Here is a 13,157-nt window from a genome sequence, read left to right as displayed (position 1 = left end):
TGACTCTATGTAAGAAAAGATTTACCGGATACAATTTTCCGGAGTTGCAACTACGCATTGCAAAGAATTTAGTTCTTACAGGTAAATGCTCAATACCCAAGTAGGCTTACAAATTTGATCATGATCAAATGCATTTTGGGTCGTCTCATACCTTGCGATTGTGTTTCGCCCCAACATCTCTCGAGTCTTCTTACATACAACATACAAAGGATTTACTTGTTACTAATATAGTCTAGCCTCTATTCTTCTTTAGATCCCTTGTTTCACTCCGATAGTATCATAGATCGTAATCGATGCAAAGGAAATGAATGCATTTCCATACTATTAAGTAAGTGGAATAGATAGAACATAATCTGGATCTTGCCACATCACTTATTCTACTGGATCTTACGGAGCCTGTTGATGCACGACATGATTCGGCTCTGATCATAGAAAAAATTCTCCTCGAGCGAACCAGCCTATCCTCGGTATGGGGCTTACGTGGTGGTTGGAACAGAGACACATTTGGTTGTAAATTCCAATGTGGCGGATAAAATCATATATCTGCACGGGCCAATCAATAGTTCAAGTCACACACTCCCATAATCCATTTTCTCTTCGGAGAATCCACTTCAACTATTCATATCAAATAAATAATATAATATTGCGAAGTTGAAGGTAAATATCCAAATAAATGTCTTATTTTTTTTTTTTTTATAATCCATATTTCTAGCAATGAAATACTATTGTTCCTCCCCAAAATGATATATGATTGATTACAAATATCTATGATCTGTCTTCTCTATAAAGGACCAGAAATACCTTGCTTGCGTATCATTGGGAAATGCATTAACATAAATACGGCAGTAAGCAGAGGTAATACAAAAGTGTGTAAACTATAAAAACGAGTCAAGGTAGATTGACCCACACTAGCACTTCCGCGTAATAACTCGACCAAGGGTGATCCTATTACAGGAATAGCGTCAGGTACGCCTGTCACGATTTTTACTGCCCAATAACCAATTTGGTCCCGAGGTAAGGAATAACCAGTTACACCAAAAGATGCGGTCAATACAGCCAGAACCACACCCGTAACCCAAGTCAATTCGCGAGGTTTTTTAAATCCACCGGTGAGATACACACGAAATACGTGCAGGATCATCATTAAGACCATCATACTTGCCGACCATCGATGAACTGATCGTATTAACCAACCAAAGTTAGCTTCAGTCATTATATATTGAACCGAGGCAAAAGCCTCGGTAACGGTCGGACGGTAGTAAAAAGTCATAGCAAACCCCGTAGCTACTTGTACTAAAAAACAAGTAAGCGTAATCCCTCCTAGACAATAAAATATGTTGACATGAGGGGGAACATATTTACTAGTTATATCATCTGCAATCGCCTGAATCTCGAGACGCTCTTCGAACCAATCATATACTTTATTGAGATAGGTAAACCAAGGGGACTCCCCCTCTTAGAACCGTATATGAGAATTTCATCTCGTACAGCTCAAGCGGAAACACCCAAATACTGGTTGCAACGGATATGTAATAGAAAGTTTGAAACTTCTTATCCCCGATTCAACCTTCTCTCTGAAGATACAAAGGGCCAAAAACCCTGAAGTTCTTCTTTGTGATGATAATGCCAAAATCTCAAGTCGGCTCATTCGTCTTTATCTTGATCGTTACAGGCCTCTTGAATCTTCTCTTTCCCTATTTTTTATTTATTTTGATTTGGTATTTTGTTTTTCTTTGTGTGTAATGTAGATTTACTTTTTTTATTATTGATATGATAGGAATTCTCTTGTTGAGACCCTATGAATCGATTGAAACCTCAGATTCATACTAGAACCACGATGATTCAATAGAGCCCCCAAGCCCAGCCCAAAGGTTCTCTGAGTAAGAACCGTTTGATCATCACTTATTCAATGAATAGATGTAATGACTAAAAATCCAGAGAAACATTTGTCCTTTGTTCAAAATCCCGCTTATGCTTATATTTTGAACAAAGAAAAAACCTTCGATTTAGAATTATAACTCTTTGTTTTTTGAGTCCGGTCGCGAGGTCTGAATAGTAGGTATGAATCATAGTGCAAATATTTCTTGATCTATTCCACGGATTCCGTGCTCCAGATATTCGAATGAATATCCGACGAGGTAGAACCATCTCTATCGAGATGACAGACCCATTCTCTGTACTATCAATAGGATCAATTATAACAAGTCACACACTCATATTCCGGAAATACCGAAACAAAGGAATTCCACGGTCGAACTACCAGAATGCCCTAGAAATACGAGTCCTAAGTAATTCATTTTTGATTGAAAAACCAGGACTTCATGGTTCTTATGGGCCTAATTCATTGAAATTCCGTCCAGTAAAACGGAAGAATTATAAATTTCCAAAATAATACATAGGAATACCGCAAATAAAGCCATTGCGACACCCATCAAAGGGGTAGTTCCCCATCCAGGAGCTACTTTACCATATTCCGAATTCAATGGTTTCAATAAAGCCCCTACCGTTGTTTGTCTTGGACCAGATCTAGAACTACCCTCAACAGTTTGTGTAGCCATAAATACTATTGCATTGGTTGATATCTGTTGACTTTGTATACCATTCCGTTGTAAATAAACGATCTTATCATAGATCCATTGTGGTCTTGAAATTATATAATAATGGAAACAGCAACCCTAGTCGCCATCTTTATATCTGGTTCACTTGTAAGTTTTACCGGGTACGCCTTATATACCGCTTTTGGGCAACCCTCTCAACAACTAAGGGATCCATTCGAGGAACACGGGGACTAGTTGAAGTAATGAGCCTCCCTATAGGGAGGCTCATTACTTCAATTGAGATAATAAAAAATCATTTCACGTTTTTAGTGGGAACCTTAGGTGGTTCTCGAAAAAAGATAGCGAAAAAAATGATCCCTAGAGTCGAGACTAAGAGAAATGTATAAACTAATGCTTCCATAGATTCGATCGTGGTTTACAATTATAGCTTCCACACCTGTTCATTTGGGATTAGTTCCCAGATAAGATAAAGAAAGGACAAGAGTCAAAGAAAAGACGGTGATTCAAATCAAGATTTCTCGGGTACCCTATTCACAAATCACAAAAATAAAATAGAGTCGAAAGATACCAGAGCAATGTTGTCTCAGACTACCTGTCTCCTTGTAGTTGGATCTCCAAGTTTTTGGAATGCTCCAAATTCCACTTGAGCATCCAAATCTGGGTCAATACCAGCAAAAACATCTCTGAACAAGGTTCTAGCACCATGCCAAATGTGTCCGAAAAAGAAGAGCAAAGCAAATGAAGCATGCCCAAAAGTGAACCAACCCCTTGGACTGCTACGAAAAACACCATCGGATTTCAAAGTAGCACGATCTAATTCAAAAATTTCACCCAATTGAGCACGTCTAGCGTATTTTTTCACAGTAGCAGGATCACTATAAGTGACTCCATTGAGTTCGCCGCCATAGAACTCAACAGTTACACCTACTTGTTCGACACTATACTTTGATTCTGCCCTTCTAAAAGGAACATCGGCTCTCACAATTCCGTCTCCGTCTACCAAAACTACTGGAAATGTTTCAAAAAAAGTAGGCATACGACGTACAAAGAGCTCACGGCCCTCTTTATCTCTAAAGATAGGATGTCCTAACCATCCAACAGCTATTCCATCCCCGCTGTCCATTGAACCCGCTCTGAATAATCCCCCTTTTGCTGGATTATTGCCGATGTAATCATAAAAAGCTAATTTTTCGGGAATTTTAGACCAAGCTTCTGATAAACTCTGATTTTCGGCTAGTCCGCGCGCCAACCCTTCGATATATTTCTTGCTGGAAGTATCCTTGATCCCATTGATAACGAGTGGGACCAAATAATTCGATCGGGGTCGTTGCTGAACCATACCACATAGTTCCAGCAACAACAAAAGCTGCAAAAAAGACAGCAGCGATACTACTGGAAAGGACAGTTTCAATATTACCCATACGTAATCCTTTGTATAGACGTTGGGGCGGGCGGACACTAAGATGGAAGAGTCCCGCTAATATGCCCAATGTCCCTGCTGCAATATGATGAGAGGCTATTCCTCCCGGAACAAAAGGATCAAAACCCTCTACGCCCCACGCTGGATTTACAGATTGTACTTTTCCAGTTAGTCCATAAGGATCGGACACCCATATTCCAGGACCGTACAAGCCTGTTACATGAAATGCGCCAAACCCAAAGCAAGCTACCCCTGAGAGAAATAAATGAATTCCAAAGATCTTGGGCAAATCCAAAGATGGTTTTCCTGTACGTTCATCAGAGAATATTTCTAGATCCCAATACACCCAATGCCAGATAGCGGCCAAGAAGCACAAGCCAGAAAACACAATATGTGCCCCGGCCACACCTTCGTAACTCCAAATACCTGGATTTGTTATAGTCCCTCCTGTGATACTCCAACCGCCCCACGAATTGGTTATTCCTAAACGAGTCATGAAGGGTATAACGAACATACCTTGTCTCCACATTGGATCAAGAACGGGGTCAGAAGGATCAAAAACTGCTAATTCATATAGGGCCATCGAACCGGCCCAACCAGAAACTAGAGCTGTATGCATTATATGGACAGCAAGCAACCGGCCGGGATCATTCAATACAACGGTATGAACACGATACCAAGGCAAACCCATGGAAATACCCCTTTATCAAAGAAAAATAGACACTATGTAACTTTATCGCATTGGAAAAGACTATGCTTATGCTATGGACTTCCCCTTTTCAATGGATTATCTCGGAGCAAGGGTGAATATTTATTCCATTCCCTTGGTAATAAGGGAACAATTCTGTTCGTAGGAAGAAAGAGAAGCAAATCTATTCTATACCCAATAAGTACCAATACGCAATGGGGGATTGGTCCCATTTTCTATGAGCGAATGCATAGATACTTGTTCATCATTCGAACAGCCCAGCCCATTCATATCATATCATAAGAATTTTTCTTTATTCATTCCGTCTTCTTCGATGAACTTTCCAATCTATGGATAAAATCCGAAAAACAGCAATATTATGAAAACAATAAAAACCCATTGTTACGTTTCCACATCAAAGTGAAATATAGTACTTAATCCCTTTTTCTTTCATTTAATGCCTATTGGTGTTCCAAAAGTACCTTTTCGGATTCCTGGAGAGGAAGATTCAGTTTGGGTTGACGTATAGTGCGACTTGTCAGACATATTGGGTCATATGGGATTTCCCCGTTTTCTCCCCCGATCGAGATATCCTCTGTTTCACCCAAGATTGATTGATTGAACCATCAATAATTTGGAGCGTGAAGTGCAATTAGAGCAATTTATTTGGGGGATCAATATTAATATTTTCAATTATAAGAATTTATGTTAGAAGAATTTATGGTTGGCTTGGTTGGACCAATAAAATGAAGTATCCAGGCTCCGTTCAGAAAATACCCAATTGGTAAAATATGTATGATTCCCATTTGTATCATAAATTTGTATCATAAATGATTAATGATTCCTATTTATATTATACCATATGAGCGATCTCAAACTGCCAATCAATCAATGGAATAATATGATGACTACATCGAATATTTGGCGGAAGACATGAAATGAATTGAAAAAAAAAAGAAGTCTTAGCAAACAAAAGAAGTGGTATTGGGATCATTTGTCCTATATGTGCAAATCGAGATCGGGTAGATCTTTACCCGGAGTAGAGCATAAACCTAAAAGAATTGAAGAGGCCCATTCAGGAACAAGAAAATAACATCGTAATTCGTAATTTGGATTGGATTTCGATGAAAGAATATATCAATGAGACGTTAGTTCGATAAGTTTAGTGAGTTCTTTTTTATGGGGAAGTGAGTAAAAACTCATCTTTCTTGAAAAATCGAAGAAAAAGCCCCTTCGTTATTCGTTAGGAGTTAGAAAGATCCTGCTATGAAAAAAAATAAATAAAGAGGGCTGGAATTGACACATTGATTCTTTTTTTCGCAATTTTTATTTTTTGAACCGTATGCATCCAAAGGTGCGTGTACGGTTCCTAAGGGATACAATTTTGTCCTAATCAACCGACTTCATCGAGAAAGAATACTTTTTTTAGGCCAAAACGTTGATAATGAGATCTCGAATCAACTTATTGGTCTCATGATATATCTTACTATAGAGGATGATACCAAGGATCTTTATTTGTTTATAAACTCTCCTGGTGGATGGGTAACACCCGGAATAGCTATGTATGATACTATGCAATTTGTGCAACCAGATGTACATACAATATGCATGGGATTGGCCGCTTCAATGGGGTCTTTCATCCTGGTCGGGGGAGAAATTACCAAACGTCTAGCATTCCCTCACGCTTGGCGCCAATGAGTTTTTATTTGAGAGAAAAAGAAGACTATGCCTTCGCCATATAGAATATGAATAATAAGTAATAATAGCATGGCACTTCGAGTTCGATATGAGCAAACCATTATTGTTTTTTCATAACATGAGATTCTGTATCGAGAGAGTAGTATGAGACAAAAGGTATTTCCGATTTGATCTTATCTATCGGGGGTCCATTTCAGCGTCACAAACTTTTTTGTTTTCACACCAGAGGTCTCTTTCCAATATTTATGTTACGAAAGAGTATTAAAATGAAAAAAAAAAAACGATCATTTTTTCCTTATTTGATGATCGGATCAAAAAGAAACTTTGGGATTGCTGAATCACAAAGGAGATAAATATATAAAGCAACGGAACCATCATAGTATTTTTTAACTCTCCCGAAAGGAAGGGTGGTAAATGGATCATTTAACGATTTGGGTCTGATAGATCCTATGTTTTCTCTTTCTTCAATGAAAGGAAAAAGTAAATTCCATTCTAGAGCCGTATGCAATGCGCAAAAAATGCCTGTACGGTTGTTCAATTCTATTTTTTTTTTCTTGTTCTTTATCTCTTTCCTTCGCACGATCGGGCGAGATAGGGGAAGCACTCATTATGTTATATCATCAGGGTAATGATCCACCAACCTGCTAGTTCTTTTTATGAGGCACAAACAGGAGAATTTGTCCTGGAAGCGGAAGAACTGTTGAAACTCCGCGAAACCCTCACAAGGGTTTATGTACAAAGAACGGGCAATCCCTTATGGGTTGTATCCGAAGACATGGAAAGGGATGTTTTTATGTCAGCAACAGAAGCCCAAGCCCATGGAATTGTTGATCTTGTAGCGGTCGAAAATACCGAGGATTTCACGTAAATCCGTGATTCCATTTCGAACCATAATTGAATGAACTGTGATTTGATATTTTATCTTCTTACCGAGGTAAAATGGGGTAAAATATTCAATGAAATCGACGTAATTCATAATCATCCGGTTAGGATCGATCTAAACCAGCCCATTCTGTATACGATTCAGCATGCCAACTATTAAACAACTTATTAGAAACACAAGACAGCCAATCAGAAATGTCACAAAATCCCCCGCTCTTCGGGGATGTCCTCAGCGTCGAGGAACATGTACTAGGGTGTATGTGCGACTCGTTCAGATCATGAACTGGAACAAAAGAAAGGAGACAATTTTGACAGTATCAATGATCAGTACCAATGAATAGGATAGAATGGAAGAGTTCCACTCACTATCTAAAAAAAGACCTCTATTGTGTATAAAATTTATGGTTTCCATTGGTAGAAATCCAATCACCTCAATTGGAGATGAGAAGCAATTCCCCATTGGTAGCAAATGGTTATCCATTAAGCGGGGAATGGTATTTAAAAAGCAGAAAAATTATGCTCCCACTCTTGCAAGAACGGATTAACAGGGTCAGCTACCTAACCAACCTTCATAATTAAATGCCGTTACTGTATGGGTAGATCTCATTGTGAAAAGACCTATTACTGTAGAATTTATGGGTAGAGCCAAAGAGTGTGAACTGTACAAGTTACTAAAACTAAATAGGGAAGGGGCTCCGGTGTATAGAAAGGACCTCACCGTTTAAAAAGTAACCATAGAAACGATGGAACCCACTATTTATTCATTTACATTTACGACTTAATTTACTTTTACTATTTTTTGGATACCGAGTATCGATACAATTTCTTATTTCGAGGTGAAATGCTTCAAAAAAAATCGTGGTTGGGAAGGTCATAGTAGCAAAAGCCATTGGAATTTTTATTTTATACACCGGAAGAATCAGTTTTGTTATTAATAGACCAGGAGGGGGAAAAAGAATGACTGAAAGAAACGAAATCAATCAGTTATTCATCAAAGTTTCATTTGATTCAATGACCAGAATTAGACGAGGATATATAGCTCGGAGACGTAGAACAAAAATTCGTTTATTTGCATCAACCTTTCGAGGGGCTCATTCAAGACTTACTCGAACTATTACTCAACAGAAAATGAGAGCTTTGGTTTCTGCTCATCGAGATAGGGGCAGGCAAAAGAGAGATTTTCGTCGTTTGTGGATCACTCGTATAAATGCAGTAATTCGTGAGAATAGGGTATCCTATAGTTATAGTCGATTAATACACGATCTGCACAAGAGGCAGTTGCTTCTTAATCGTAAAATACTTGCACAAATAGCTATATCAAATAGGAATTGTCTTTACATGATTTCCAATGAGATCATTAAATAAGGGGATTGGAAGGAATCCACCAGAATGATTTAAGCGGAGTTCCCCGGAGAATGAACTCCGGGAAGGTAGAGTCTAAATTACTACGATAAAGTAGTAAAAATGAACGAACACGTTTCAATAATAAAAATAAAAGATTTTATCTTTTTATTCCCCGATTCTATTTTGTTTTCTTATGACATGACAATCCAATCTGGATTCTCTAATTTTTCGAACAAAACATCAACCTGGGTTGGGGTTCGAATTGCAATTTTGATTCAATTGAGGCGTAGGCCTATTTATTTCTGGTTCTAGGACCAGTAGTTCTAGGGGTTGACTCGGTTCTCTCAAATTGTTTCTCATTATTAAGAAAAGGTAACAAAGATAAAATACGAGCTTGTTTTATAGCAATAGTAATTAATCGTTGTTGTTTCAAGGTTAATCTATTCACTCGTCGAGATAATATTTTTCCTTGTTCACTAATAAATCGACTAATTAAACTCATGTTTCTATAATCAATTCGATCCCCCGATCCAATTGGGGGCAAACGCCTACGAAAAGATCGCTTGGATTTAAGAAAAGGTCGCTTGGATTTATCCATGGTTTATTCCTTATCTCTAAAATCCTATTTCTGAATTCGAATTCATTTGGGATCCGACCAAAATAGGATTTGATTTGTTTCTATATATTATATGTAATTTGTTCTTGTTACTTCGAAGGGTAGCACACACACACGCCCCTTCAATCTATTTCTTTATCTCCCCATGAATTGTATGCTTGTAACAATAGTGACAGAATTTTCTCAATTCCAATCGACTAGGTGTATTGTGTCGATTCTTTTGAGTAATATATCTGGAAATGCCCGGCGATTCCTTATTAACACTGTTTCGGACACAACTAGTACATTCCAAAATAACTCTGACTCTGACCTCTTTACCCTTGGCCATGAACCTCCTTTGAATTTTGGATTCACTCAACGCTTCGCTTTTCGATCCGAAACGAAGAAAAAAAGTAAAAAAAAAAAAATAGAAGTTGCTAACTCGAAATCCAATTATGAAAGATTTCATTGCAATCAATAGAGCAATAATAATAAGTGATACAACAATTTCTAACTATTAATTATTTCTAACCCTAGTACAGTATTTCGTTTAAGTATCTTGTATGATTTTGTTGCCCTAGAACTACATTTATTGCTATTTGCGTACTCCCCCTATTAATTATTAATAGTAGAATTTGAGCCTGACCCGAGTTTTACTGAGGTTGAATCCACTTTGATTCTTTATTTTTCTGCCCTTACATATCCTAAAAAACCGAAAAAAGAAGAAAACAAAGAAAAGAGAGGAAGAAGGATTAGTCAGAGATAATTTATTATATCACTAATCTTCTTCGTCCCTTCTCATGTCAATAACTAGAATGAAAAAAAGGGGAATGTCAACGCATCTGGGAATAAATGATTGATCTCTATCAATAGACCTGCTAAGGACCCGAACCATAGAGTACTTAGCACAGGTGCCACGGAGAGATATGTTTTTATATCTCGCATTGAAAATCCTCCTTCTTTAATTGTAATACATATATGATCAGATGCATATGTAGTTAAGGATCACTTGTATTTGTACGCGGAATCCCTAACAACAATGGATATATACAACGACCCGGTAGATAAGATTCCCCTTTCCTTAAAACAGAAAAAGACGCCCCCTTCTTCCTGAGTATTACCGATAAATATTAATTTATTTATATGTTTATATGTTGGGTTTCATATGTATATAATTTTTTATTATATGTTATATGAGACCAAAAAGAAAAAATGGCAAGCGAAATTGTATATCAATGGGGAAATAATGATGTGGAAAACAAGACAGGGATTCTCTACAATGACACTGTATACCAATTGAAAGGGATGTAGCGCAGCTTGGTAGCGCGTTTGTTTTGGGTACAAAATGTCACGGGTTCAAATCCTGTCATCCCTACCTATTCCTTCTCCTACGGGCAGTAACAAGTATGGGCAATAACGGGGGGATCCATTGAGATCGATGAAAATTGGATAGACTCAATCTTTCATTTCAGTTTATGATACTATCTGCATGCAAGGTGTATTGGGCGTACAAAAAGAATCCTTTTCTTTCTTTTCTTTACGGTCTTATCTATTGTGATAAGAAAGCGCTCTTAGTTCAGCTCGGCAGAACGTGGGTCTCCAAAACCCGATGTCGTAGGTTCAAATCCTACAGAGCGTGATTCTGTTCTTCTTAGGTCGAATTTCAATGAAATAACTTCACTAACTTGAACAGCAACCTGAATCTGAATTTGACCTCCTGCGGGTTAAAAAAAGAAGGGGGTCAATCAAAAAACGAGATCTTACTTAATCAAAGATCCAACTGATCACCGCGCCTGTATTGTAAATATGCAGTTACGAATAATCCAGCCAAAGTAATAGGAATTAGACCTAACACGATTCCAAATAGTAAAACTTCAATCATTTCGATTTGTTTGATGTTTGAAAGGGGAAGAAAAAAGAGAGGTAATATCTATCTTTAAATATTAATCCGAATCGACCATGAATCTCAATGACCAAGAATTTACAATTGACGCGGGAAGGCATTCTAGAGTGCCTAGAATCTCACAGAAACATTTATTTTTATGAATTTAGAATTCAATTCAAATAAGTCGTATTTTGCTCAGACCAATAAATAGAGCTGGGGTTATAGTTGAAGCCGCCAGTAGAAAACCGAAATAACTAGTTATAGTAGGCATGAGGGAGCTAAATGAGATACGTTCTTTTTATACATATGGTTATAAAAAACTTACCTAAGTTTCCGCTTTTGAAAGATAAGAGGATACGAAAAAATACCAATTGATAGAATCCGTTCCAATTGAAAGTTTTTGATTCATCTTTCATTATCATTTATCATTATAGACGTCACTAACAAAGATAGAGTGAGAGAAGTGGAAAAAAAAGATTGATTCATCATCTGTGACATCTACCCATGCCGTGATTTCGACTCAACAGATTCATTGAGCAACTCGTGGGTAAAGTAATAGGAAAAGAACCTTGTAGTGGAATTTCATTTATAAATGAAACTCTCTTTGAATCACTATGGAATTAAATCAAATTGGAAAATTTTTTCTTTTTTAATTGTATAGAATCCAGTTTCTATTCTGGAACAAAGGACCTTAGAATACCTTTTGCTTTACCTCATTAGATTCAGTGGTTACCCCATTAGATTAAGCATGTAGGCTCATTAATTATACATAATATCTCGACTGCTAAGAAAAAAGTGTCGCACGATCGCTCGAAGAAATAAAAGCCTTAGTTCGGTACAACTCAATTTTAAGACTAGTAATTCTATTATCTTTTGGTTTTAGGTTCTACATGCTGTCTTTCCATATTAGGGAGTCCTATCCTTGGAGCTAGTCAAGAAGGAACCTTTGGATGTAATGCAGCAACGGTTGCATCACGCATATTGATTGTTCCAACTATTGTTTGTTTTCTTTCATTGAATACTATCTACTAATCTTATTGTACTACTAACCGATTTCTTGAACTGAAAGGATTTGAACAAAAACCTTTTTCTTTTATACATATACAACAGGGTTCTAGATTTCGTATCTAATTGAATTGTGTGAATATGATAATATCTTTCATGAATTATTAGAACCCGTTGGACTCACACTCTACCAGATCCTCGGGTTCTAGTCCAAAGTTAGTAATGGAAAGAACCCTATACTTATACTACTACAGGAATTTGAAAAATTTTCGATTGAATAGCACACGGTTCCGCATATATAAGGAACAAGAAAGGAAGAAATCAATTATGTACCACTTCTTTTGGTTTCGATATTGATTGAAATTGCGTTGCTGTGTCAGAAGAAGGATAGCTATACTGATTCGGTATACTCTAAAGATGCCCTCGGTACACTATTGACGATCTCACAAAGATTCAAGATCAGTGGGTTTCCATTTACTGATCCCATCTTTCACGGAATCGATCCCCCTTTGACTGTACAAGAATATGTGGAGCGCAGCATGTCTGGAAGCACGGGAGAACGCTCTTTTGCTGATATTATTACCAGTATTCGATACTGGGTCATTCATAGCATTACTATACCTTCCCTATTTATTGCGGGTTGGTTATTCGTCAGCACGGGTTTAGCTTACGATGTGTTTGGAAGCCCTCGGCCAAACGAGTATTTTACAGAGAGCCGACAAGGAATTCCATTAATAACTGGCCGTTTTGATCCTTTGGCACAACTCGATGAATTTAGTAGATCCTTTTAGGAGGCCCCAATGACTATAGATCGAACCTATCCAATTTTTACAGTGCGATGGTTGGCTGTTCACGGACTAGCTGTACCTACCGTTTCTTTTTTGGGGTCAATATCAGCAATGCAGTTCATCCAACGATAAACCTAATCCGAATTGAATTATAGAGCTATGACACAATCAAACCCGAACGAACAAAATGTTGAATTGAATCGTACCAGTCTTTACTGGGGGTTATTACTCATTTTTGTACTTGCTGTTTTATTTTCCAATTATTTCTTCAATTAAGAGAAAGAAAAAGAATAG

The 13,157-nt window shown here is 37.5% G+C and overlaps 2 protein-coding genes and 2 non-coding genes across 4 annotated transcripts; 2 read left to right on the top strand and 2 right to left on the bottom strand.

Moving 5' to 3' along the window:
- Positions 1 to 575: 575 nt before the first annotated feature.
- LOC147554733 (cytochrome b6) lies at positions 576 to 2,558 on the bottom strand. The gene is made up of 2 exons (XM_086664645.1): positions 2,406 to 2,558; positions 576 to 1,453 (listed from the first exon to the last, which is right to left on the bottom strand). The coding sequence occupies exons 1-2, from the start codon at positions 2,556 to 2,558 to the stop codon at positions 782 to 784; spliced, it is 825 nt and encodes a 274-aa protein (XP_086520771.1). The 3' UTR covers positions 576 to 781.
- On the bottom strand, positions 576 to 5,945 carry LOC147554732 (photosystem II CP47 reaction center protein-like). Its single transcript, XM_086664646.1, is given in 3 exon segments — positions 576 to 1,423; positions 2,212 to 3,798; positions 3,800 to 5,945. Coding segments are annotated over 2 exon segments (1,527 nt in total). The 5' UTR covers positions 4,670 to 5,945; the 3' UTR covers positions 576 to 1,423; positions 2,212 to 3,141.
- A 4,541-nt stretch (positions 5,946 to 10,486) lies between these two features.
- Positions 10,487 to 10,560, top strand: TRNAP-UGG (transfer RNA proline (anticodon UGG)). Its single transcript has one exon. It is a non-coding gene; the product is annotated as a tRNA-Pro (tRNA).
- Positions 10,561 to 10,750: 190 nt separating this feature from the next.
- TRNAW-CCA (transfer RNA tryptophan (anticodon CCA)) lies at positions 10,751 to 10,824 on the top strand. Its single transcript has one exon. It is a non-coding gene; the product is annotated as a tRNA-Trp (tRNA).
- The last annotated feature ends 2,333 nt before the right edge of the window (positions 10,825 to 13,157 follow it).

This window comes from Eschscholzia californica, unplaced genomic scaffold (assembly GCF_041429995.1).
Source record: "Eschscholzia californica isolate CP2 unplaced genomic scaffold, dmEscCali1.0.p SCAF_203, whole genome shotgun sequence".
In the NCBI taxonomy this organism is placed as follows: domain Eukaryota; kingdom Viridiplantae; phylum Streptophyta; class Magnoliopsida; order Ranunculales; family Papaveraceae; genus Eschscholzia; species Eschscholzia californica.
The sequence above is the reverse complement of the archived record's forward strand: the minus strand, read 5'-3'. Positions and strand labels throughout refer to the sequence as shown.

Excerpts from the sequence above, each read along its gene's own strand:
- LOC147554733 (XM_086664645.1), bottom strand. The coding sequence starts at position 2,558 with ATGGCTACACAAACTGTTGAGGGTAGTTCTAGATCTGGTCCAAGACAA. Across the intron at positions 1,454-2,405 it reads TCGCAATGGCTTTATTTGCG|GGGGAGTCCCCTTGGTTTAC; the intron begins GTATTCCTATGT and ends CGGTTCTAAGAG.